Source organism: Jaculus jaculus, chromosome 11 (assembly GCF_020740685.1).
Source record: "Jaculus jaculus isolate mJacJac1 chromosome 11, mJacJac1.mat.Y.cur, whole genome shotgun sequence".
Taxonomy (NCBI): domain Eukaryota; kingdom Metazoa; phylum Chordata; class Mammalia; order Rodentia; family Dipodidae; genus Jaculus; species Jaculus jaculus.
Window position 1 is genome coordinate 97,587,268 of NC_059112.1, and position 22,912 is coordinate 97,610,179.

The 22,912-nt window shown below is 46.8% G+C and overlaps 1 protein-coding gene across 1 annotated transcript in view; it reads right to left on the reverse strand.

Moving 5' to 3' along the window:
* Nucleotides 1–22,912, reverse strand: part of Xylt1 (xylosyltransferase 1) — a 299,655-nt gene that overhangs the window by 13,412 nt on the left and 263,331 nt on the right. Inside the window, exons 7-10 of the mRNA XM_045130371.1 lie at nt 19,513–19,729; nt 16,883–17,059; nt 10,677–10,939; nt 3,492–3,687 (exon numbers count right to left, since the gene is read on the reverse strand). Of these exons, the coding sequence (XP_044986306.1) occupies nt 3,492–3,687; nt 10,677–10,939; nt 16,883–17,059; nt 19,513–19,729 (853 nt within the window). The remainder of the gene's footprint in view (nt 1–3,491; nt 3,688–10,676; nt 10,940–16,882; nt 17,060–19,512; nt 19,730–22,912) is intronic.

Here is a 22,912-nt window from a genome sequence, read left to right on the forward strand (position 1 = left end):
CCATACATTCGTAGTGTAAGCTTTCATATGTGCAAAGAGAAGCTACCTTTCTTCCTCCTTGTTCTTGCCTAAAACCACTATGTCCAGTCTCAACCAGTACATAGCTCCACAGCCAACATTGCTAAAGGCTCCCATGTGCCAAGGACAGTACAAAGCACCTCAATATATCTGTTCATCTGATATTCCAAGTTCTTTTTTTTTTTTTTTTTTTTTTTTTGAGGTAGGGTCTCCCGTAGCCAGGCTAACCTGGAATTCACTATGTAGTCTCAGGGTGGCCTCAAACTCTCTGTGATCCTCCTACCTCTGCCTTTGGAGTGGTGGGATCAAAGGTGTGAGCCACCGTGCCTGGCCTTGACATTCGAAATTCTATTAAAGGGGGAAAGAAACTTGGTGCTTCCTTCATTATGCAAATGGGGAACTCAGGGCTCTGGGATGGCCATTAACTTGTTTGCTGAAACCAAAACCAATGATGTCATCTTCTAGTCAGTCAGTCTGTCTGTCTGTCTCCCTCTGTGTGTGTGTGTGTGTGTGTGTATAAATCTATCTATCTATCTATCATCTATTGCCTATCAGTTATCTATCTATTTTAGATATTCTCCATGACTAAGACTAAGCCCATGGACTTCACTACACATCCAGACTCCTCACAGCTGATTTCTAGCAGATTCTAATGAAATGGAAGGACGGCCGCCAAGCACACTGAGGTGATACTCACCAACTGTACCTGCTACCAGTCATGTTCTGCAAAGGAATAGACATAGACAATTCCCTGAAGCCAGAGTTCTCAAATGAAGGTTCCTTGGGGTGGACAGCTGTGGAGCAACTGGCAGGAAACCTGGGATTTGCTTTAAACTGATGCTCTAAGGAGTATCAGCTGCCCCTGCCCCAAGTGTGAGGGGAGGGTGTCCCCAGCGATGCACCCCTATTGCTGTTGAATCCCCTAAGTGCTGATACCAGGAAGACCCTGCACAGGTCACAAGGTGACCCTGCTGTCCTTTCTTCTTACTCACTTGTACCTTTACCACTAAAAGTGAGCAACGCTACACAAAGTTTAAGACCCAAGCTCTTGGCATCATGCCCCCCACGCCTGTATTTCTACCAGTGATCTTGGCGGTTCTGTCACCAACTTTACTGAACCCATCGTGGGAATGCTCACAAGTCACTAACTATAGAGTACCCAGCGTCACTTGTTACTGCCAGGGGTACTCAGTCACCCAAAGGCAGACTGGCTAACAGGGAAAGCCCAGACACCAGGCATCCATCTCTTTAATGGGACATTAATGTCCTCAATGGGATGCTTGGGCCCCCAGCTCAGAATCCAACTGGGGCAGCATCTAATTGCCCTCCTGACACTGATAATTTATGAGGCTGGCTGCTATGGCAGCTCCGATCGTAGCCAATCCATGTGGAGCCTTCGATGAAAATGCTGGCTCAAGAAGAAGCTCTTACCCATGCTTGTTTAACATGGGGAGAGTCACTGGAATAAGGGAAAATCAGACTCTCTTGTCCTTAACCCTGGACTCAGACTCACTGGCACGGATCACTTCCTCAGCTACTGCCTGACACGGGAGGTTGACATCAGGCGCTGACATTCTGCACAGATAATGACCTGCAAGCTCAATCACACTTTCCCTTCCTTAACCCTGGACTCAGCCTCACTGCCATGGATCACCTCCTCAGCTTAACCACACTGCCCCTTTGCGTCTAGCATCTCTCCCCAGTGCAGTCACTTCTTTGTTCACAAGCAGTATTCATGGACTGGTGATATAGTTCACTCAGTATCTCAAAGCATAAGTACTTGAGTTTAATCCCTAGAACCTACATAAAACTGCCAGTCCTGATGTCAGGCACTTTGGATGCAGAAAGAGGTGGATCCCCAGGGCTTGCTGGCCTGCCAGTATAGCCTGACTGGTGAACTCCGAGCCAATAGGAGGCTTGGTTTCGAAGAACGTTACAGGATCTGAGTGATGATATCTGAGATTGACATCTTGCCTCCACATTCATGCACACGTGCACCTGCCCACACATGTGCCTGAACACACATACACACAAAATAATTTTCTAAAAATGTTACATTCAGCACTGAGAAATGACATGACTCTTCCACCAAAGGTGCAGAGGCAGCAGCGACTGAGAGAGGTACAGGGCAGCTTTCTGGTGGACAATTAGTAAATGATCAGCCAGTTCGGCTGTATGACATTAGCAGTGAATACTACGAGGCCTTTAGGGAGATATTAGGTGATGCAGCTCGTGACACACTGTGTACTCACAGAAGGCATCTGAAGATGTCCCTTCTGGATTTAGGTCGGCTTGATGACAAAAGATGCGTTCCGGGTGCATGGCCAGCTGTGGGAGTGTGCTGCAGGTAGGGCCAGCACGTGGCAAACTTGCAAGGGACATAAATGCAACTTGTCTCACAAAGGCACAGGAAGTATGAGCAGGGAAGAGAGTGATACTGGACAATGCTGGGGAGGCCAGCAGAGGCCAGATCATGTGGAGCTCTCTGAGTCTGGAGGTAGGGGTGATGCTCCATGGATGGCCCTTGGAAACTTTCCCCAGCCAGCAAAAGAAAAATTATTGTTAAGCTGATGTGACGGTTGGTGGAGGGAAACTGCATTCCATGGATCAGTGTTTACCAACCCACCTATGTTCTCCCAACTCTTCATTCTTTAGCTTAACTATCCATCCATCTGCCTGTCTGTCCCTATGTCCAACTATCCACCTATCCATTCACACATTCATGCATGTGTCCATACACACATACTTCCTGACTATCTGTCTATCCGTCTACCTGACCGTATGTCCATCCATCCATACTTCCATCCATCCACCCAGCCACCCATTCATCATCTATCCATCTTTCTGCCTACAGACCCATCCAGCCACCAGTCTACCCATTTGTCTACCCTTATGTGCACACATAAAGCTATCTACCCATGGATCCACCCACCAATCCATCTACTCCTCAGTCCAGGGTTCTTCTGCTCCTTGTGTTAGGATCATGGATAACCAAAACAAACAAACAAAAAAAGAAGCATGGCCAGTGAGTCATAGGATCAAATTTGTTCTCTTTCATGTACTAGCAATGATTCAGAAAATTGCTGGGTCTCCATAACCCTTGTTTCTTCATCCTGCAAAGCGGCACTAATGCTACCACCTCACAAGGAAGCTGGCTTGTCACTGGCCCATTGCTAAAGCGGGTTTAGAGGAAGTCGATGGCTGGGATGAAAACCAAGAGAAGGAACTTTTCTCGAGCTTCTGGGCTGCTTCTGCCCATGTGTATTGCCACCACACTACCCCGCTCCTTCTCTGTAGAGAATACTGCTTCCAGAATATGGGGCACGGGAATTGTCTCCCAGCACAGAGTGAGCCCATTTTTAGGGTTCTACAAATCCCTCTCTTTCTCTACCTCCAACTTCAAGGGTCAGGTGAGGCACAGCTCAGAAGGTGTCTGGAAGAAATAAGGAAGCATGGAAAGTTTGGGCTCTCACCTCAGAAAACTGAAGCCTCCCAAAGTCACTGGGGGGACTTGCAATCTTGAAGACTTTCTTTGGCATCACCCAGGTCTCCAGTGTCTCGAGTTTGCTCACAGCCAGGTTGGTAGCATGATGCTTGATCAGAAAGCCCTGGAAGCGGTCAGCAAGGAAGTAGAGGTGGACAGAGGCCGGGTTGCCCATTGCATAGTACCTGAAACACACAGGAGTTCAAGGTTCAACTCAACCTTATGGCAGAGTGATAAATGCAAGATGTACTGAGAAAGTATAACAAAGAAAATCAAATTACTACTTTGGATGCCTCTTCCCATAAATAGCATTAATCCACAAACACCTATGGAGTCCTCTGGTGTTGGGTACTGTGGTGGGAAATGCTGGGTAGGTACTGTGGTGGTTTTAACTATATGTCCCCAATAAATTCATGTGTTTTAAATACTTGGTTCCCAGCTGATGGCAATTTGGGAGCTGGAGCCTTGGTGGAGGAGGTGTGACGCTGGGGGCAGGCTTAGGACTGTTATAGCCAGTTCCCCTTTGCCAGGGATTGGCTCAGTCTCCTGCTGCTGTTTCCCACGTGCTGTGATAGAGGTGCTGGCTACCATGGAGGGCAATGGTGTAGAGAGACTTCTACTGGTGTGCTTTCCTGTGGCCTCATTTTCTATGCATGTCTATGCAGGTATTTGCATAAATATTACATAGTTGGGATCATAAATCATACACTGGCTACACCCCTGTTGTGTCTCCCTATAATTTTCTGACCCTTTTCACTGAAAACAAGATTGTGTCTGTGTGGATGCAAAGTGTTTCACAGGGGATGGTATGATTTTACAGAACAAGTTCCCTAATTACTGGGTAACACATGATTTATATTTTTTCTTTTCTTCTGGGATTTCTTCTCTCTCCTTTAAAAATATAGTATTTATTTAAGAGAAACAAGGCAGAGAGAGACATAGAGAGAGAATGGGTGCAGGAGTGTCTTCAGAACTCCGGATACATAACACCACCTGGTGAATCTGGCTTACATGGGTCCTAGGTAATCTTTGGCTTTGCAGGTAAGTGCCTTAACCACTAAGCATTTCTCTAGCCCATTCTCTTTTTATTTTTTTGTATGAGTATGTTATATGGTATGCATGGGTATGTAATGTGTATTCATTTTTATTATTTGTGTAGGCCTACATGTGCATGTGTGTATATGTGTTGTGTATGTGTGTGTGTATGTGGAGGTCAGAGTCAACACTGAATATACCCTACAATTGTTCTTACACTATTTTTAAAATTTTTTTAATTATTTATTTATTTATTTGAGAGCAACAGACAGAGAAAGAGCCAGATAGAGAACGAGAGAGAGAATGGATGTGTCAGAGCTTCCAGCCACTGCAAACAAACTCCAGACGCATGCGCCCCCTTGTGCATCTGGCTAACGTGGGTCCTGAGGAATCAAGTCTCGAATGGGGTCCTTAGGCTTCCCAGACAAGCGCTTAACAGCTAAGCCATCTCTCCAGCCCCTTACACTATTTTTTGAGACAGGGTCTCTCACTGAACCTGGAGCCCCTCAGTTCAGCTACACTGGCTACCCTTTAAGCCCTGGGGTTCCCCCCCATCGCTGCCTCCCCAGCACTGGGACGTTAGGTATATCCCATCACACCAGATATTCACATGAGTGTTGGGGATTTGAACTCAGGTCCTCATGCTTGAGGGGCAAACACTTTATCAACTGAGCCATCTCCCTGACACTTATCACTCTGTTTAATCTCTAAAGGGATCTTGATGCTTGGTGTCTAAGTTCACTAGAAAGCAAATTTAAACTCCCCTTCTTCTTACTGCATACACTGGTTTTCTTTTGTAACAGCACATGCAAACACACCTATCCACACAGGCTAGTGGCAAAAGAGCCCAGGCAGCCAAGCAGAGACGCCCACAGCAGGGCAAGGAGCAGGGGGCTGTCAGCTCAGCAGCCTGCTCTCCCCGCTCGTAGGAGGAAAAGCTGCTGCTTCTGCAATGTGGAAATTGGACAGTGCTAAGAGCCTGCTTGTGGTTCCCTAATAACAGCATTCCACAAATCACTGTCCCCACACAGCTAAATGTAGGCTTCCCCTGCTTCCGATCTGGAGTTCTAAGTCTTTATGTCCAATTATAATGGCCAGGGAAGCCGCTTTCCTGTGTTGACACATCTCCAGTAATCACTACCTTGTTACCGGGGTGCCTCTGGGGTGATACACAAAAAAGCCTGCACCATCTTCAGAGAGAAAAGTCTTCGTCGCTTCTGCCAGCGTGCTTTGGAGGTGGATGCCAGGGCTGGAAATCCTGGTACCGCACTCATACTGCACTGCTGAAGTCAAGTCCTGGGAGGATGTCACACTGCTTTCTGAGATGATGAAAATGTGTAGATTCCATGCTGCCCAATAAGGAACATGCTAGCAATGGCTCGGCACTTGACCTGTGGCTGTTGTGTCTGAGGAACTACATGTGTTGATGTATGTTCCTGCACGTGTGTGTGTGTGTAGGCTAGCCGTTGACAGTGGGTGCCTTTCTCAATTGTTCTCATCTTATATTTTGAGATAGGGTCTCTCACTGGAACCTGGAGCTCATACATTTGCTTAGCCATCTAGCTGGCTTGTCAACATACCCCAAAGATTCCCCTGACTTTGTCTCCCCAGGGCTGGGATCGCAGGCACACCTCACCCTACCTGGCTTTTAGTTGAGTATGTGGAATCCAGACTCAGGTCTTCCACTGAGCCATCTCCCCAGCCACAAGGAACTGCAAGTTTAATTTTAGTTGATCTAAGTTCCAGTGGCCACTGTGGCTGCTGACTACTGTAATGGACACCCTTCATGCCGTCATAGAATAGTCTATGGTCACCTGCACTGATGACCTCAAGGCCCTGAGCACTAAGGAAGTACTTATTTCAAGACACTGATCTGGGAGTTGTTTGTTACTTGGCATTCCAGAGGGGTTTGTTTTGCAAGGTGGGCGTGGCCAACAGAGGGTTGCAAGGAAGTCCTACATTAGTGTGTCCAGAGGAAGGAATCCATTATAGTAAATACTGCTGCTGAAGGTCATGGTCACACATTGGAGGAATCAGAAGTTTCTTCCAAAGGGAATGTCCTCCCTTATTTTCTATCATGGGATCCAATTGTGTGCATATACTGTTTATTCTGCTAATCACTGCCAGAGGCCTGCTCCAAGCCTCTGTCACCCCTCACAAGAGTTCTGCAGCAACTGCCTCGCTTGTCCTCTTCTTTCCTTTGCCCACTTAAATCTATTCTTACAGCTGTCATAGTGATCATTGTCTGCTTAAGTGGCACAAGCAGCGAGCTTAATGCTTTTAAGAAAACCTAGACACCGAATCCATGTTCACTTCCCCTTTGCCCAAATTCATTCTTTTCCATCCGCAGGCACCTTTCTAGGTTCTTGAATGCTCAGTGCCTAAAACTCAGCCTGCCATATAGTGTATGTTCAATCTATGCATTCTGGATGAGTGAAAACCTAGTATTTATTTTATTTTATTCATTTTTTTTTTATTATTTTAGAGAAAGCAAGAGAGAGAGAGAGAATTGACATGCCAGGGCTTCGGCCACTGCAATCGAACTCCAGATGCTTGCACCACCTAGTGGACATGGCCGACTTTGTGCTTGCCTCACCTTTGTGCATCTGGCTATTGTGGGATCCAGCGAGTAGAACATGGGTCCTTAGGTTTCACAGGCAAGTGCCTTAACTGCTAGGCCATCTCTCTAGCCCAGACCTAGTATTTCTTATTGTCTTAAAAATCAGGGACTTGGGATGGAGAGATGGCTTAGCAGTTAAGTGCCTGCCTGTGAAGCTTAAGGAAACCGGCTCGAGGCTCAGTTCCCCAGGACCCACATTAGCCAGATGCACAAGGGGGCACACGCGTCTGGAGTTCGTTTGCAGTGGCTGGAGGCCCTGGCGCACCCATTGTCTCTCTTCTCTCCCTATCTGCCTCTTTCTCTCTCTGTCACTATCAAATAAATAAATTTTTAAAAAAATCAGGGTCTTGGCAACTCCAAGTCTATATTCTGACCCATGGGATTAGAGTTGAAAGGCAAAGTGCAGAGAAGTTCAAGTGGGTGTGCACAGTGCCTCTTGTCGGGGCCACAATGGCTCGCATAGGCTACTTGCAGGGAAGTGAATTGAGGTTCTATAATAAAATACTGGCCTCCTGAACCCTGCACAGCAGACCATAAGTGAGCTCTCTTAATGCTTGAATCTGCCATTTCAAACATTTCTGCAAAGCACATGCATTACTTTGTAATCAGGAAATCAATAATGAATAATAATAAGGAAAAGGAATCAATAAGCATTATTTTTATGAAAGGTTATACTGCAGACGGGAAATGTACGAAACATGTGAAATGCCCAGATCCAGTGAAACTCACTTGTTATTTCCCAGATACCTCAGGGGTAGCAATTCATTCTCCTTTGCTTCTGGGATAAGGGTCTTTTGTCCTGATTTATTTGCAGACTCCTATTCATAAATACATAGCTTTGCCCAAGGCAAGGCACAGTGGCTCCACCACAATAAAAACTGAGGGAAAAAAAGCAGAGGATTCCAGGCCCGAGACAACTTGATGGCTTGCTTCATTCCAAAACAAGTACCAGGAAAGATTTCAACAACCCAAAATAAATTGGGGATGTCTTTTAGAATTTCCCATAACTTTACTTACCTTACACATTCTAGGAAGCATGAGATGGCAACTTGTCTCTGAGGACTTTACCTCCTAAGAATTTGATGCCGTGGACTGGAGAAACTGGCAGGTGACTTTGAAACAGAGGCAGTGCAGCCACGAGCAATGGGTGCGTTGGAGGGGATGTTCCTGAGCTACACTGATTCAGCTTGGAAAGGTTGGGAATGGGGCTATCAAGTGCAATCTTAAAAGGCTGGCTGGGAAATGGTTGTGGGGACTGTGGTTAAAGAAAGTTGCAGCAAAATAGTAATGAGTGGCTCAGCTAGCCACTTACCATCTCACCCAGCAGGTTTTCCATTCACCAACTGTGATGGCTTAATAATCACTGCCAGGACCCTGGCATCATGTATACGTTTTGAGCACTTAGCACGTAAGTCACCACTGAAATGGTAGTTTCTGGATGCCTTTTAGCTGCAGATGAAATGTGACAGGACTCAGTATCACCTCTAAGGGATAATCTTGGTCAGATTAATTGAGGTGGGAAAACCTACTGTTACTGTGTGCAACATGATTCCACGGGCAAGGGTCCTGAATTATGTACAAGCGAGAGCTGGCTGAACATAGCGCTCACCGCTCTGCTTCTTCACTGTGGGTTGAATGTGACCAGCTGCTTCAAGATTCCTGCTGTCACGCCTTCCCCACCATGATGGAATCTAACTGGAATGAAATAAACAATTCTTCCTCCTTAAGTTGACTTTTGTGAGGTATTTTGTCCCAGTAGCTAGCTAACACTCTAAAAATGAGGTGTTTGTTCTCATTTTATGGAAGAAGAAAGTGAGTGTCAGGGAGGTTTGTGATTTGACTAAGGTCAATACTGGCGAGTAATGTTGACGGCAAAGTAAAGGTCCAAGCTTCCTCACCCCATTTTAGTCTCCGTCTAAACTACGTAACCCGGCAGCGTTTAGGGGGTGAAGTCCTTGGTTGTAACCCAGCTGGCTCTGGCAGAGGGGCAGGTGGAAACCCTACAGGGACTGGCAGAGTTCTTGGGAACAACAACCGTCCCTTCAAAGATCAGAGGTGAGGGACAAAGAGCGCCACACAAGGAAAGGCATGCTTACAAGAGACTGAGACAAAAACATAATTCTTTTTGCGATATTGTTAAGAAGAGGGAGTTTGGAGGAGGAGAAGGAGAAGAAGAAGGGAAGGAGAGAGATAAAAGGCACTTCTGGGAATCCTTCCTAAAGAAATACTCACAGAATGGGACAAGGGTTTTTGAAGAAATGGTATTCATCAGGACATTATTTTAAAAAGGCACATTTACCGACAAAAGCAACAACAGTGAAAGGCTGGACTAAGCAAACTCTGGAATTCCCACTAGATGGAATGTAATGGCCTCAAAAAGCATCATTCTGAGGGGAGCTGAGAGCAACATGGGGAGATAGGCTGGCAGTGTACCCCAAGAGGGAAATCTGATGCAATTATGAAAATACCTCCCTGCATATCACCACAGGGCAAAGAAAGGGTGAACAAAAGGAAAAGGGTTTACTGGCTGCAGGGAAAGGAGGAAAGAAAAGGCTCTCGCTTTTCCACACTCTCTCTCTTTTCCATACATTTTAAGGCATTCTTTCTTTAAGCATCAACTGGCATCTACTAGTGGGAGGCGCTAAGGGACAGCTGAGCATTTGAAATTGCAGCTTTTGTGAGCCAGGTGTCAAAATGACATTACAGTTATGTTTAAAAGATGTTCAGCAATACATATTAAAATAATTATGGCTGGATGGCACAATACCTAGAATTGGCTTCAAAGGTTCTAGGAGGAGATGGGAAGCAGGAAGGGGTGACAATGAGACTAGATTGCTCAAAAATGCCAACTGTTGAGCTGAGGGAAGGCATTATGTTGTTGTTGTTATTATTATTATTATTGTGTTATTCACTATACTTTGAATATATTTGAGATTTCCCATCCTGACAATGTGGGGGAGGTTTTCTATCTTTTTTTTTTTCAGTTATCTTCCACTGAAGACAAACCCTCGTATATGACATGATGACATAGATCTTCCATCACAAATATACATACACTCCACGTACAGTGGTATATTCTTGTAATCCCAGCATCTGGGAAGCTGAGGTAGAGAAACATCATGAGTACAAGGTTAGCTCAAGTTGCAGAGTGAGATGGTGAATTGGCATCACCACAGACTACAGTGTGAGACATTATTTTAAAAAATAAAGGAAGAGAGTAGGAAGAAGAGAAAGAAAGAAATGAAGAAAGATGGCAAAGAAAAGAATAAAAAGAACAAGTGAAGCTACATGAAGTCAAGAATGGGTCCTTGAAAACTCAGTTCGGTTCAGCGTCACAGCTGGTGTCAGAGTTAGAACGAAACAGAAACCAGAGCAATAGCAGAGAGGAGGAGGACAGAGGACGATGTGCACTGAGGGGTGAGAGAGAAGCCGGTGGTGAACGTGCAGTTCTGGAGAGGGAAAGAGCTTCCGTGCGCTTTGATCTTCTGTCTGTATCCCTGCTCAGCACCCTGGGCTCACCTGCAGCTGTTCTCCCCATCTGTGTGAAGAGAGGACTCAGCCCGACGCAGGCCCAGGCGGGCAAAGGAGTGGTACAGGGTGAGTGCCACGTCGCTGAGGCTGTGGATGCCGTCAGGATCGTCGTAGACATTCTCCCAGTACGAGCGGAGGCCCGGGGTGCCCGCCGGGTAGTTTCCATACAGGTAATAGTCCAGTTGCCCGATGATTTCCTGGTTAACCACGGCTTCGAACTTGCGGGCAAAGAAAGTAGGCCTTGCTGTCTGCTGTACTCGGGGGATTTAAAGAAAAAAAAGTCTTGTCAGCAAGTAATTGGGTAGACGTGTTTGTGTGTGTGTGTGGGGGGGGGTACCCTCGTTCTACATTCCGCATTGAGAAGCAAAATATTACAGTGAGTCCTCTGGATCCAAACTCCAGCTGTCCTCAGCTTTCTCATCTGCAAAATGGGTCAGAATAAGGGTGTACATGTTAGTATCTGCAAGGCATCAAAGCAATGGCAGGCACTTAGTAAGCACTCTTTGTTTTTATCTATGCATGTGCATATAGGTGTGGTATGCATGTATGTGTGTGTGCGTGTGTGTGAGCACATGGAGACCAGGGGTTGAGTCTGAGTGTCTTCCTTCATAGTTCTCCGTGTTATCTTCCAGGGCAGTTTCTCGAGCTCATCTCTGGATCAGCCTAGCTCTTGTCCTTGTACTTGTTTGGTACGTACAAAGTCCACTGGGCCACCCGCCAGCTCCAGAGCCCCAGTGAAAAAGCTGTTGATAAAGCAAAGCCGGGACACCTGCAGTGGGTATGGACCTCAGGAACTATTTATTGGGGGTCACATACCAGTGATATTGGGGAGAGGTGTTTGCATTGGCTAGACAATGATACTGCATTTCCTAGCAATACTTAAACATTTTATTTATTTATTTATTTGACAGAGAAGGAGGGATGAAGGGGGAGAGAGAGAGAAAAAAAAAAGAATTGGCGCTTTAGGGCCTCTAGCCACTGGAAATGAACTCCAGACACGTGTGCCCTCATGTGCATCTGGCTAATGTGGGTCCTGGGTAATCAAACCTCAGTTCTTTGGCTTTACAGGTAAATGCCTTAACTGTCCTATTTAATATTTAATTTATTTATTTTATTTATTTTAATATTTAACAGAGGAAGATTCATGGGGCCATTTTCCTGGCTTCTCCTTGAAGAGCAATCACGGTGGTAATCCTAGGTCACCTTCTGACATGGCTATTTTTTTTAATTCTCAATTTTTAATTAGAGACATATAATTAATATTCGTGTGTGTGTGTGTGTGTTCTTTGCACTTGTGTGTGCATATGCATGCACCCTGTAAACCTGCATATGGAGTACATCTGGAGGTGTCTTTTTTCACTCACGCATGTGTTTTCCTCAGGCAGAGTCTCTCACTGAGCCTGGAGCTGCCAGTTTTGGTCCAGTTAGGTGAGCAGTGAGCTCCAGCAACTATGCTGTCTTGGCTCTCCAGAGCACTGGTGTTACAGGTGCGCGTGGCCACAGTGATATGTTTAGGCGGGTGCTGGGGAATTGAACTCAGGGCAAACTGGGCCCTCTCAGAAAGCACCCTTACCTGCACAGGCATCTCCCCAGATTATCTTTGTTGTTTCTCTTCCTTTCCCTGTACAATCCCCTGACCAATGTGGGCAACTTAAAGGCAGGTGTTAGGCAGCTGTCCCTTTCTGTCCTTCCCAGTAGGTTGCACTGCGAATACATCCCCTTTTCATTTTCATCACCACTCATTTCTTCACCTGGTCTTTCAGGGGGAGCGGCGGAACCTAGTTTGCTGTGACCTCCAAATCCACGCCTCCCACTAGGACTCCAGTAACAATTCATTTGCTTGCTAAAGCTTGAGGATAAGGAAGGTGGTGCCCAAGATAGCTTCTCATTAGAGCTTTCAAGAATGAAGATTCAGGCTGGAGAGATGGCTTAGTGGTTAAAGCGCTTTTCTGTGAAGCCTAAGAACCTGTGTTTGATTCCCCAGATCTGACATAAGCCAGACACAGAAGGTAACGCAAGGTGGTGCATGCATCTGGAGTTTGATTGTAGTGGCTGGAGGCCCTGGTGCACCAACTCTCTCTCTCTCTCTCTTTTCTCTCTCTCTCTCTCTCTCTCTCTCTCTCTCTCTCTCTCTCTCTCTCTCTCTCTCATACACACACACACACACAAACCAGTCTATTGGGCTTGCCTCAAAAAAAAAAAAAAACAAACAGTGAAGATTCTAGGGTTCTTTTCTGCCTGCATGAGTGTGTCAGAGCAGGTGCGTGTGCTTATGTGTGTGAGTATGTAGGGCAAATGGCAATGTCAGGTGTCCTCCTCAATAAAGATCCACCATATTGTGTTGAGACAGAGTCTCTCACTGAACCAAAGCTCAACAATTTGGCTAGATTAACTGGCCAATAAGCCCATGGGAACTGCCATTACAGGCACATGCCACTACAGTTGGCATTTTACATGGGCTCTGAGGATCTAAACTAAGGTCCTTAAGTTTGAGTGGTACCTCTCTAGCCTTCTAACACCCTTTTTGAGTCTTGTTATTGGGTTACCACACATGGGTGTGTGTGTGAAGTTCAGAAATGTATATCCAAAAAAAAAAATTCCAATTGATTATGACGCAGTGTTTGTAGACGAATGATGTGAATGGAACGCTGGAGGCAACAAATGAAGAGAGGGGAAGGGATTTATCTATCGACACACAGCAAGTCAGTGGCAGAGCCAGGATTAAGAGTCAGGGTTGAGGGTTAAAGAAATAAAATATGGAGCGTCTGCTACCTGTAAGGTTTATCCTCTTTCTAGGGTAGGGAGTCACAAAAAAAAAAAAAAAAAAATCACTAGAGTGCTAAAGAGTAAACACATACAGCTTTGAGACTCCTCAGCTGTTTCTTCAGCGAGGCAGCAGCCACAGGCGTGATAGCAAAATGCATGGTGGTGGCTGGGCTCCAAGGAAACCACATCTAAGAGCCAGCAGGGCTGACTGTGGCCCTGGGGCTGCAGTGTGCTGACCTCTTCTCCAGGACTGTACAAAGACATACAATAAAACCCTGTCCCCTTGAGGCCCTCACCCTGGCCTAGAAGATATTGTGGACCTGAATTTGGACCAGGCACTTTTCCCACCACCGAGGATTAATTGTGCAATAATGACAGCAGTAACTACTGCACACATCTCTAGGTGGACACCGCACTTCTAATCCACCCTGTGACTCAGCCAGGCAGGTATACAGATGAATACATCCGGCTCATCGAGGGAACTCACAGGCATGAAACTCACAGAGTCCGCAGTCTTGTGCCTTGACCAGATGGCTCCAAATCCTAAGTGCTTTCTACCACACCCCTTAGGATTAAGCTAACAGGTAGACCAGAAGCCCCTGAGCAAGAAGCCCCCCGAGTATTGAGCTAAACATCCCATTGCCTCTGCTTCATGAGCTCTGAGACCGCTCCTCTGGAAACTGCGTGTGCAGCCAGGAGTGCTGGACGGAACCAGCCACCTGATTTCAAGTCTTTTGCTACGTTGTATGTCTTTGGGCCTGTCATCCGACCATTCTGGCCTTGACTTTGTTGGGGGTATTTTTAGTAGTATCACTATATAGGTTGTCTTTTATGACATTTTAAAATGCATTAGTTGTGAGCGTGTGTGCACGTGCACGTGTGCAGAGGCCAGAGGACAACCTTGGCTGTCATTCCTCAGGAACCCTTTCCATCTTTATTTATTTATTTATTTTGAGATAGTCTCTCATTGGTCTGAAGATAGGTAGCCAATTAGGCCAGACTGGGAGGCTAATGAGTCCCAAGGATCTGTCCATCTCCACCTCTCCAGAGTTCGGAGTCGAGGTGTGCACCACCATGCCTGGCATTTTCGCATAAGTTTCAGGGATAAAACTCAGTCCTCAAGCTACGGAAGCAAGCGCTTTACAGACTAAGCTATCTCTGCAGCCTCACGGTATGGGTGTTTAGCCTATTAGCCAGCTGCTATCATATAGCCATTTCAGTTGACTACCATCTCCCTATCCACGTCTATGTCTTCATTTTTCAGGGGCAGCCATCCTGCCTCACTGGTAAGACAGCTCCTCTCTCCACCCAAAGTTCTCTGGCCATGGCCTGATATGCTAAAAGGGTATATTTCTATCTCCATCATTCCCTTCCCAGAGTTCTTTACACACAAACAACAATTTTTTCAATTTCAGGTGTTGGAAGGCATCCTTAGTTTTGTTACTGAGAAAGAAAGAAGTGGGAAGACATGATGAGGTCTCCAGGTTAGTGAGGCTTCATCAAAGACCACAGGATCCCTAGGATGCCAGCGCTGGTCACCAATGCTGCTTCCAGGAGTGGCCTGTGTGAAGCAGCCCCCTGAGAATCAGCATAGCAGACTTGGGGATGCTCGCTCTGCATGCCCGACATCTGGAGCAAGGCACCACTTGCCCTGTGCAAAGGGGCTGAGGTCAGAACCCCCCCCCCACAGCCTACATTCTGCTCCACACATCTTTTCTGCATGGACAATAGAAAGCCCCCATGTCACCATAGCTCATGTGTACGTGATCACGCGTCTGAGGTAACTCCGCAGCTCTCAATCCTCTAACCAAAGACAGGCTTATAAGAACACTTACCACAGCAACTGCTGAGGTGGCTAACGGTGAGAGGTGGGATCTTTGTGGGGACACAACTGGTAAGACACAAAGCTGCCGCATGGTCCCATGGAGGCACAAGACCAGTGGGGTCTGATGGGAAAATTTCAGTGTGGAACACAAAGTCCTTGATGAGGACACACCTGCCCGTCCCTAGCCCCATCAAGCTCACTGGTCTGTATGACCATGGGCCAGTAAATTAAATATATACCCTTCTTTTGCCTTTTTTCTGCACATGCAAAACAGTGGTACTATCCACCCCAGGGAAGCCCACAGAGGGCATGGCACTCAGGCCGCACAGAGAATGTCAAGTGTGGCAGCATCCTAGCTGCCTGGAGGATGTTTGGGTCTTGTTTGATTCTGACTTGTGGCTTTGGAGCTGGCTGTGGTTCTGCATCCTGAGCGAGTCCTTGGTGATGAGGGGCAGGCTGCTGGCCTGTGGCTGCTCTGTAAGGGACCAGGGCCTGAAGCACTGTACAGGCGATCTTGGTAATGTGACTCTAGAGAAGAGACACCTTGGCTGTGTCATCCATAGTTCTATCACTTGTCCTCACCATCCCGCTGAGTTAGCAGGCTGGGAAGCAGTGTGCCACTTCTGGGTGGTGGCTTTGGTGTGTGGATTATTTTGTGGGGTATTCTTTGGGTACCATAAGAGGGAGAGGAGGAAGAAGCACAGAGCCCCTCTTCTCCCTGGAGGGACACGGGAGGGAGGCTCCATCTAGGGTGAGACCAGGAAGCCCAGGTGCCCTTGGGGCTTGTGGCAAGCACGTGAGCATTTCCTGCCCTCCTGCCTCCACGCTGCTCAGAGCTGTAAATTGCTAGGCTGTGTGGAAACAGCTGTGAAGGTAATAACATTTCTACTTCTTATTATTCCTTAAGTTCAAAGAACACGGGGTTTCTAAACCTGGCTGCTCATCAGAATTTTCCAAAGTGTAACATACAACCAAAATACATATTTCTGGACCTTATTGGAGATCAGCGGTTCACAAGGAGGGGAAGGTTTGCCTTCAGGGTACACTTGCAATATTTGGAGACTTTTCCTTTGTGGTGGCTGGATACTGGTGTTTCATGGGCAGAGGTCAGGGGTACTGCTAAACACCCCACAGCTCAGAAGACAGCCCGCACAGCACAGAATGACCCATTCGTCGTGGCAAAGGAATGCTGGGATGAACAACTGCAATTGATGTGTTTAAGCCTGTACTCAGACATCTGCTTGTTTCTTAACAAATATTCCAGAGGACTGTGATCTCTACGCCATGTAGGAGGAGCATGAGAAGGTCTCGAAAATGGATACCTACATGCACTTGATCTTTCTATGCCTCAGTTTCTCTACCTCTAAGATGGAAAAGTTGTAATAGCAACAACGTACCTATGCTAAGGCCGTTGGAAAGCTGGCGAGTCAACATGGACACCGTTAGTTTAACAGCCCAAACACAGTCTTAGTGGCCAGTAACGGCTAGCTACTGATGATCTTACTAACATTACCAGCAGCCAGGGTGGGCAGGGAGGATAACATGGCTCCCAGGTCTGGCTTGCTGGGGACGGTGTGGCCTGGGGCAGGGCTTGTGGGCTCACCTGGAAGCGGTGGAAGTCCTGAGGCTTGAAGTCGTTTGGGGAGCAGCCGCACCAGTCCACGATGTGCTTGTACTGGCATTTGCAGCCCAGCTTGCGGTTCCAGTTGGTGATGCGTAGGTTGTTGTCGATCATGGTGTCACAGTGGGGGCTGTTCTCCAGGACCGTGTGGAAGAAGGACTGCAGGGAAGAGAGAGGCACAGCCTGCTATGTCTACACATCATTCCTGGGCAGAGACTAACCGCGAGGGGTCCTCCTGGACACCTCTTGGCGGCTGTCACTCAGGATAAGTTAACATATAAGGGGTCAAAGGCAAATACAGGGACATTTTCCCGTGAAACCTTTAGCCATAAAGACAGTTCCTCTGCAAAAAGCCAGATTTGAAACAAATGGGCTTCCAATCTTATATAGCTTAGTAATAACATCACCCCCAGGTGAGGGAGAACAGATCCATGGATCCAGCAATACTGGGAATGAAAAGTGACATAGGTCTCTTCCACGGTAGCTACTCACGCCACTACAATCCAGGGAAGTGTGAAAGACGGGGCACAAGGTGCTTGCTACATCCATGGTGAGGTTCACCACACTCACCCGATGTGAGCGCAACTCAAGTAATGAGAGTGGGGCTGTTGCTTTCCATGGTGCTGAACCGTGAGCTACAGCATTCGTACAAGGTGGCTCTAACACAAAGCAGGGCTGGGCTGCACCCTCTCAATGGTGCCAAATTAGATCCCTAAACTGAGGGCTCTTAGCCAACCTCTCCACGAACTCTGTGCAAGAGGAAACTCTCAAAGTGAGACAGGAGATGAAAGAAGAGACACCGTGGTTAGTTGTACTGCCGGGATGCTGAGAGAAAGGAAGGAGGAAGAGAGAGATTTCTATAGAAAGCTTTATAACAGTCTCTGCTACAAGGAGAATACAGTTTTCTTCTATACTGTGGGCCCCCAGGAGAAGCTTTTGGGACATATGTGTCTTGCCTGTTACAAATTTATGGGTACAACTTTCAGATTTCAGGTCTGTAAACTAGTGAACTAGGTTAGGGGCCGGGAGAGCCAGGCAGACATGCAAAATTGAAGGATCAGGAGTTCAACAGAGATCCCAAGGTGGCGTGTGGGGAGAAGGTGAGGGAGAGGAAGTGAGTTAGCAGGATGTTTGTTCACCACAAGTGTTTGTTTGGATCTTGCTGGAAACAACCAAACTCCCAGAGTAAGTCTTCTAAATGAGGGGATGTACACTGCAAGGCACCGCCCGCCGCCTCACTCACTTGCCTTTCTGTGATGCTAATGGCATGTCAGCGGACCTAGATTTAAGCCTAAATTGCCTACAAGCCCAGAGAGGCCTCTCTTCTCCACCAAGCCCTGGGAAAATGTACTCAATTACTGATTGCCCTGTGTGCTTTCATAATGATGCAGAAATTTCCTGGAAGATAATGGATATGAGTAGGTTACCAGAAATTGAGTGAAAAGGTAATTTCTTCTCAAATAGGATTAAATGCTGACCACTTCATAAGTGTGCAGAACAGAGAAACCTGCCCCAGAGATGGCATGCTCCTTGTCCCACTGAGGTGATATGGATAGACAGCCCTTCCCAGAGCTGGTCCCTACCCCAGGCACTGCTGAGTAAGGGGAAGAGCTGAGTTGTCTGGTCTGCAGGAAAGCACAGCCATGCGGCCCAGAGAAGGGAGCCCCACTGGGGGAGAAACAGTGGGCCACACATAAGAAATGTGAACATCCAGTAGAAACACAGCCAGCTCTGAAGTTTCCTGATGCTGAAAGTTAGCATAAAAGTAAATGAGGCCAGAGAGATAAATCTAGAAGCACTCAGCTCAGATCTGATAGGGGTACTTTTGGCTTGTCAGGGGCACCATGTCTCCACAGTCCAGGCTGATTAAGAATGGCCTGAAACCTTTGACAATGAGGTTCCCCCGCCCCGCCATGAGTCCCCTGGAGCCTTTTCAATACTTCCACCAGGAAACAGGCCCACAGCATTTGTCTGATGAGGAAGACGGCCACTGTGAAAAGTCTTGGTTGACTGTACCTAAGACATCTTGAATTTTGGGGTGTGTCTGACCAATAAATCCAACACTATTTTCAACCAAGGTATAAAATAGCCATTTTAAGTGAGCGGGGGGAAGGATCCTTGTTATTAAATGTGGTTATTTGTATGATTGTATGATTAGTGACTTTGGAGGACCCGCTAAGAGCTGGTGTGGTGTGTCTTGGAAATACCAGCATGTGCAGTAGTGCACGGGTGTCATCAACACGGGGGACATCAAAAAAGACTTGCAATTTTTAAGGCTCCTTTTTTGGGAACATTGTCACAGTGTGTCCTGCTCTTGAAAAATCAGTATTCAGGGTCATCTTATGGCTCACAGAGATGGAGTACCTTCAGCAAAGGCTGCTATTTTGTACTTCACACAGGGCCTCTAAAGAATGTCAGTGATCTTCGTACACATTGCAGGGGGGCCAGGGGCCTTGCTTTGGTGGCACGTCCCCCTGCCCAGGGGGCCAAAGCAGCTCTCCATCATTGCCTGGATGTTCTGAGAAACAACACAGCAGAGTGGGGCCTGAACCACATTTTCCAAACACTCACCTCTCCTAAGGCTACAGCCAGTCCCGCTTCCTGGAACTCACCTCAGCAGGCAGCAGGGTGTAAGAGTAGAACTGTTTCATCTTGGTCACCAGATCGTCGGTGGAGAACGTCACATACTCCACAAACTTCCGGTTCAGCAGGAACCAGTCGGAACCACCATCCACAGCAATGCCCTCTGGGATCCGCCGGTCCCCCAGGCGCCACATGTGGGCATCACATTCCAGGAAAAGCCGGTCCAGGCCTTGTTTGCGGATGAATCTGGGCGAAGCAAAGTAGCCTTGAGCCCAAACTTACTCTGGGAGAGGGAGCTCCGCCCATAGCCCACACGATAGCATCACTGCAGCCACGTTATTGGCTGAGCTCTTCCTATGCTCCAGGATCTGGTCTGGGGATGCTATGTGGCATCGATCTCTTGTTCCAATGAAGCATGCTACAGTGTCCTTGGAGTCAGAAGCCACTAATGTTTTGTTTTACAGAAGAGGCTACAAGATCTCAGGGAGCTGAAAGGACTTACTCACCTTGTGTGGTGAATGCAGCAGGTATGGCCTAATCTTATGAAAGTGCTCAAAATTCATTAACAAAATCTACGAGGCCACAAGCCTGAAGTGGTGGTTCATACCTCTAATCCCAGATAGAATCACTGTGAGTTCAAAGTCAGCCAGGGCTTTACATAGAGTGCTGGGTCACTCTGGGCTACAGTAATACCCTGACAAAAAAAAAAACCACAAATGTGGGGTCACAAAGTACCAAAAAAAAAAATCTTAGTAAATCTATGCTATGCTAATTTGTGCCCATATTGTATGTATGTATGAATGTATATATGTGTGTAAGTGTATGAATGTGTTACAGTGCTAAGGAGCAAACCCAGGACCTTGTGCATGCTAAGCAAGTGTTCTAACACCAAACTCTAGCCACAGTTCACATATATTTCTTTCTTTCTATATTTTATTTTTATTCATTTATTTGAGGGAGAGAGAGAGAAAGAGGTAGAGAGAGAGAGAGAAAGAATAGGTGTACCAGGGCCTTCAGCCACTGCAAACAAACTCCAGACACATGCGCCACCTTGTGCATCTGGCTTACGTGGATCCTAGGGAATTGAAGCAGGGTCCTTTGGCTTTGCAGCCAAGTGCCTTAACCATATGCCATCTCTCCAGCCCTCATATGAATTTCTTAATCCATACATTCTGTAAGGTTTATCAACTCTTTTGAAAAATGTAAAATATGTGATGTTTCAGGTGTTTCTCTGTTAAAATATTAAACAAGATACTGTGGGATATAGCAAGTCTAATAAGTCAGTCTGTGGAAGTGATGTGCATTAATGGTGTTTAGAGGTGTCTGCACCAAGTAAAATGTCATATAAAATGTGATTCTTAAGCCAGGAATGGCGGCACATGCCTTTAATCCCAGCACTCAGGAGGCTGAGGTAGGAGGATCGCAGAGGGTTCAAGGCCACCCTGAGACAACATAGTGAATTCCAGGTCAGCCTGAGCTAGAGTGAGACCATACCTCGAACATCCCCTACCCCCAAAAAAAGTATGTGACTCTTAGTGATAAATATATTTGCTGCTTGTACTGCCATCGTTTGATACCTACATTCAGCTAGATCTCAGATTGAACTTGGAAGAAATAAGGGGTTGCTCTGAGTTCTCCCCATGCACCCTAACCTAGTGACTCCTACTTTATTACACAAACTTCTTACTTTGGGGCTGGAAAAATAAGCACCCCCCCCCCCCCGATAGAGCTGCTGAGGTGTGTGTTACCGTGTGGGCAGAGCTGGGAGCTGTTGAGCTGGGGGAGTTACAGAACGGTCAGATATGGAGGCAAGCCCTCTTAACTAACCTACAATAAATATTGCACCCTACTTTATGCCGTGCACTGTGCTGGCTACCCGTGCAGTTATGAACACGCAAGAACACACTGCTCCACTGAGCTCATGAGTTTTAAGTTGTCTGCAACCCAGAGGACTCCCAGAACAGTGTTCCTTCTGTTTCCCAACTTTCTAGCCTCACGCATGTCCAGGAAGCTGGATATGTCAATCTGTGATACATGACCCTGTTGTGCGGTCTTCTTTGCACTGTCACCCCCACAACGTCCCTACTCTATGGCCACCAAAGTCAGTGTATGTCACAGCTCCTGAGATCTGTGTGGCCTGGCGGGCATTACCTCTACAAGCTTGCCCTAGCCTAACTCTGCAGTCGGAACTGGAGGAAAGTGAATCTCTGAGTTTCCTCACTGTTGGACGTTGACCAGCCCAGAAGAGCCTTTCAGAAGGTATGCCTTTGGGAAGGCTGTGTGTACTGGTCCTGTCCATTGTTCTTCAAGTTAGATTGACTGGCTTGAAAGGGACTTCAGAGATTAACGAAGCCCACCCTGAGTGTGTCTGTGAGGTGCTTCCAGGGGAAATGCGACCATGAGAACCCTGATATAATGAAGGTGTGATTCCCTCGATTGATTCAGACTATGATGGCATTACTGGGAAGTGGTGGAAAATGGGAGATGGGGCCTTCATAGCTATCTCTTGCCCTGGCTTCCTCACATGCCTCAAACACTGTTTTCTGGTTGCTATGAGTGGAGTTGCATGGCTCTGCCGCAGCTTCCCCACCATGATTGAAGGAACCGTACGAAATGGAGTGGCATTCTATGCTTTGCAATGCCTAGGAAGGGTATGGGGCAGGCAATGCTGCCCATCCATCCACCCATCCACCCATCCATCCATTCATCTATGCATACAAGACTGACAACTTTCTCAACAATATACAGATAACTTATGTCTTGGTAGAAGCCACCAGAAGCATGATGTTTACAGTGCCCCTGGTCCTGTCTGTTATCTGTGCATGCAAAGTACAAGTCCATGTTCTTCCTGGAGGAGGGTTCAGTGAGGGATTTTCATTACAGCCACTATATACCACATGGAAATCTAGCTGGAATGTTAGAGGAAGCCTCTGCAAACATTTAGAAAAATAAAATTCTACCTTGGTTCTGATTAGGGCTAATCACACAATAATATCCAGTTATTGAATATAGCCATTCTTGCAACTTTAAATTTTAGGTAACTTAGGACTGGAAGGACTGCTTAGTGGTTAAAAGTGTGTGCTTGCAAAGCCTGGTGACTAGGGTTTGATTCCCTAGTATCCATTTTGATTCCCTCATATCCATGCAAAGCTCGATGCACAAAATGGCATGCACATCTGGAATTCACAGTGGCTAGAGGTCTTAGTGCACCCATTATCATTCATTCCTTCTTCCCCTTCTCTCAAGTAAAATAAATAAGTAAAATAATTTTAAAAGTTTCTGACAACTTACATGAAAACTTACATGGAAAGCAGAGTAACACACCCACAGCTACTCGTTCCCCACACAGAGTGTAAAAAACCACTTACAGGGGCTGGAGAGATGGCTTAGCGGTTAAGCGCTTGCCTGTGAAGCCTAAGGACCCCGGTT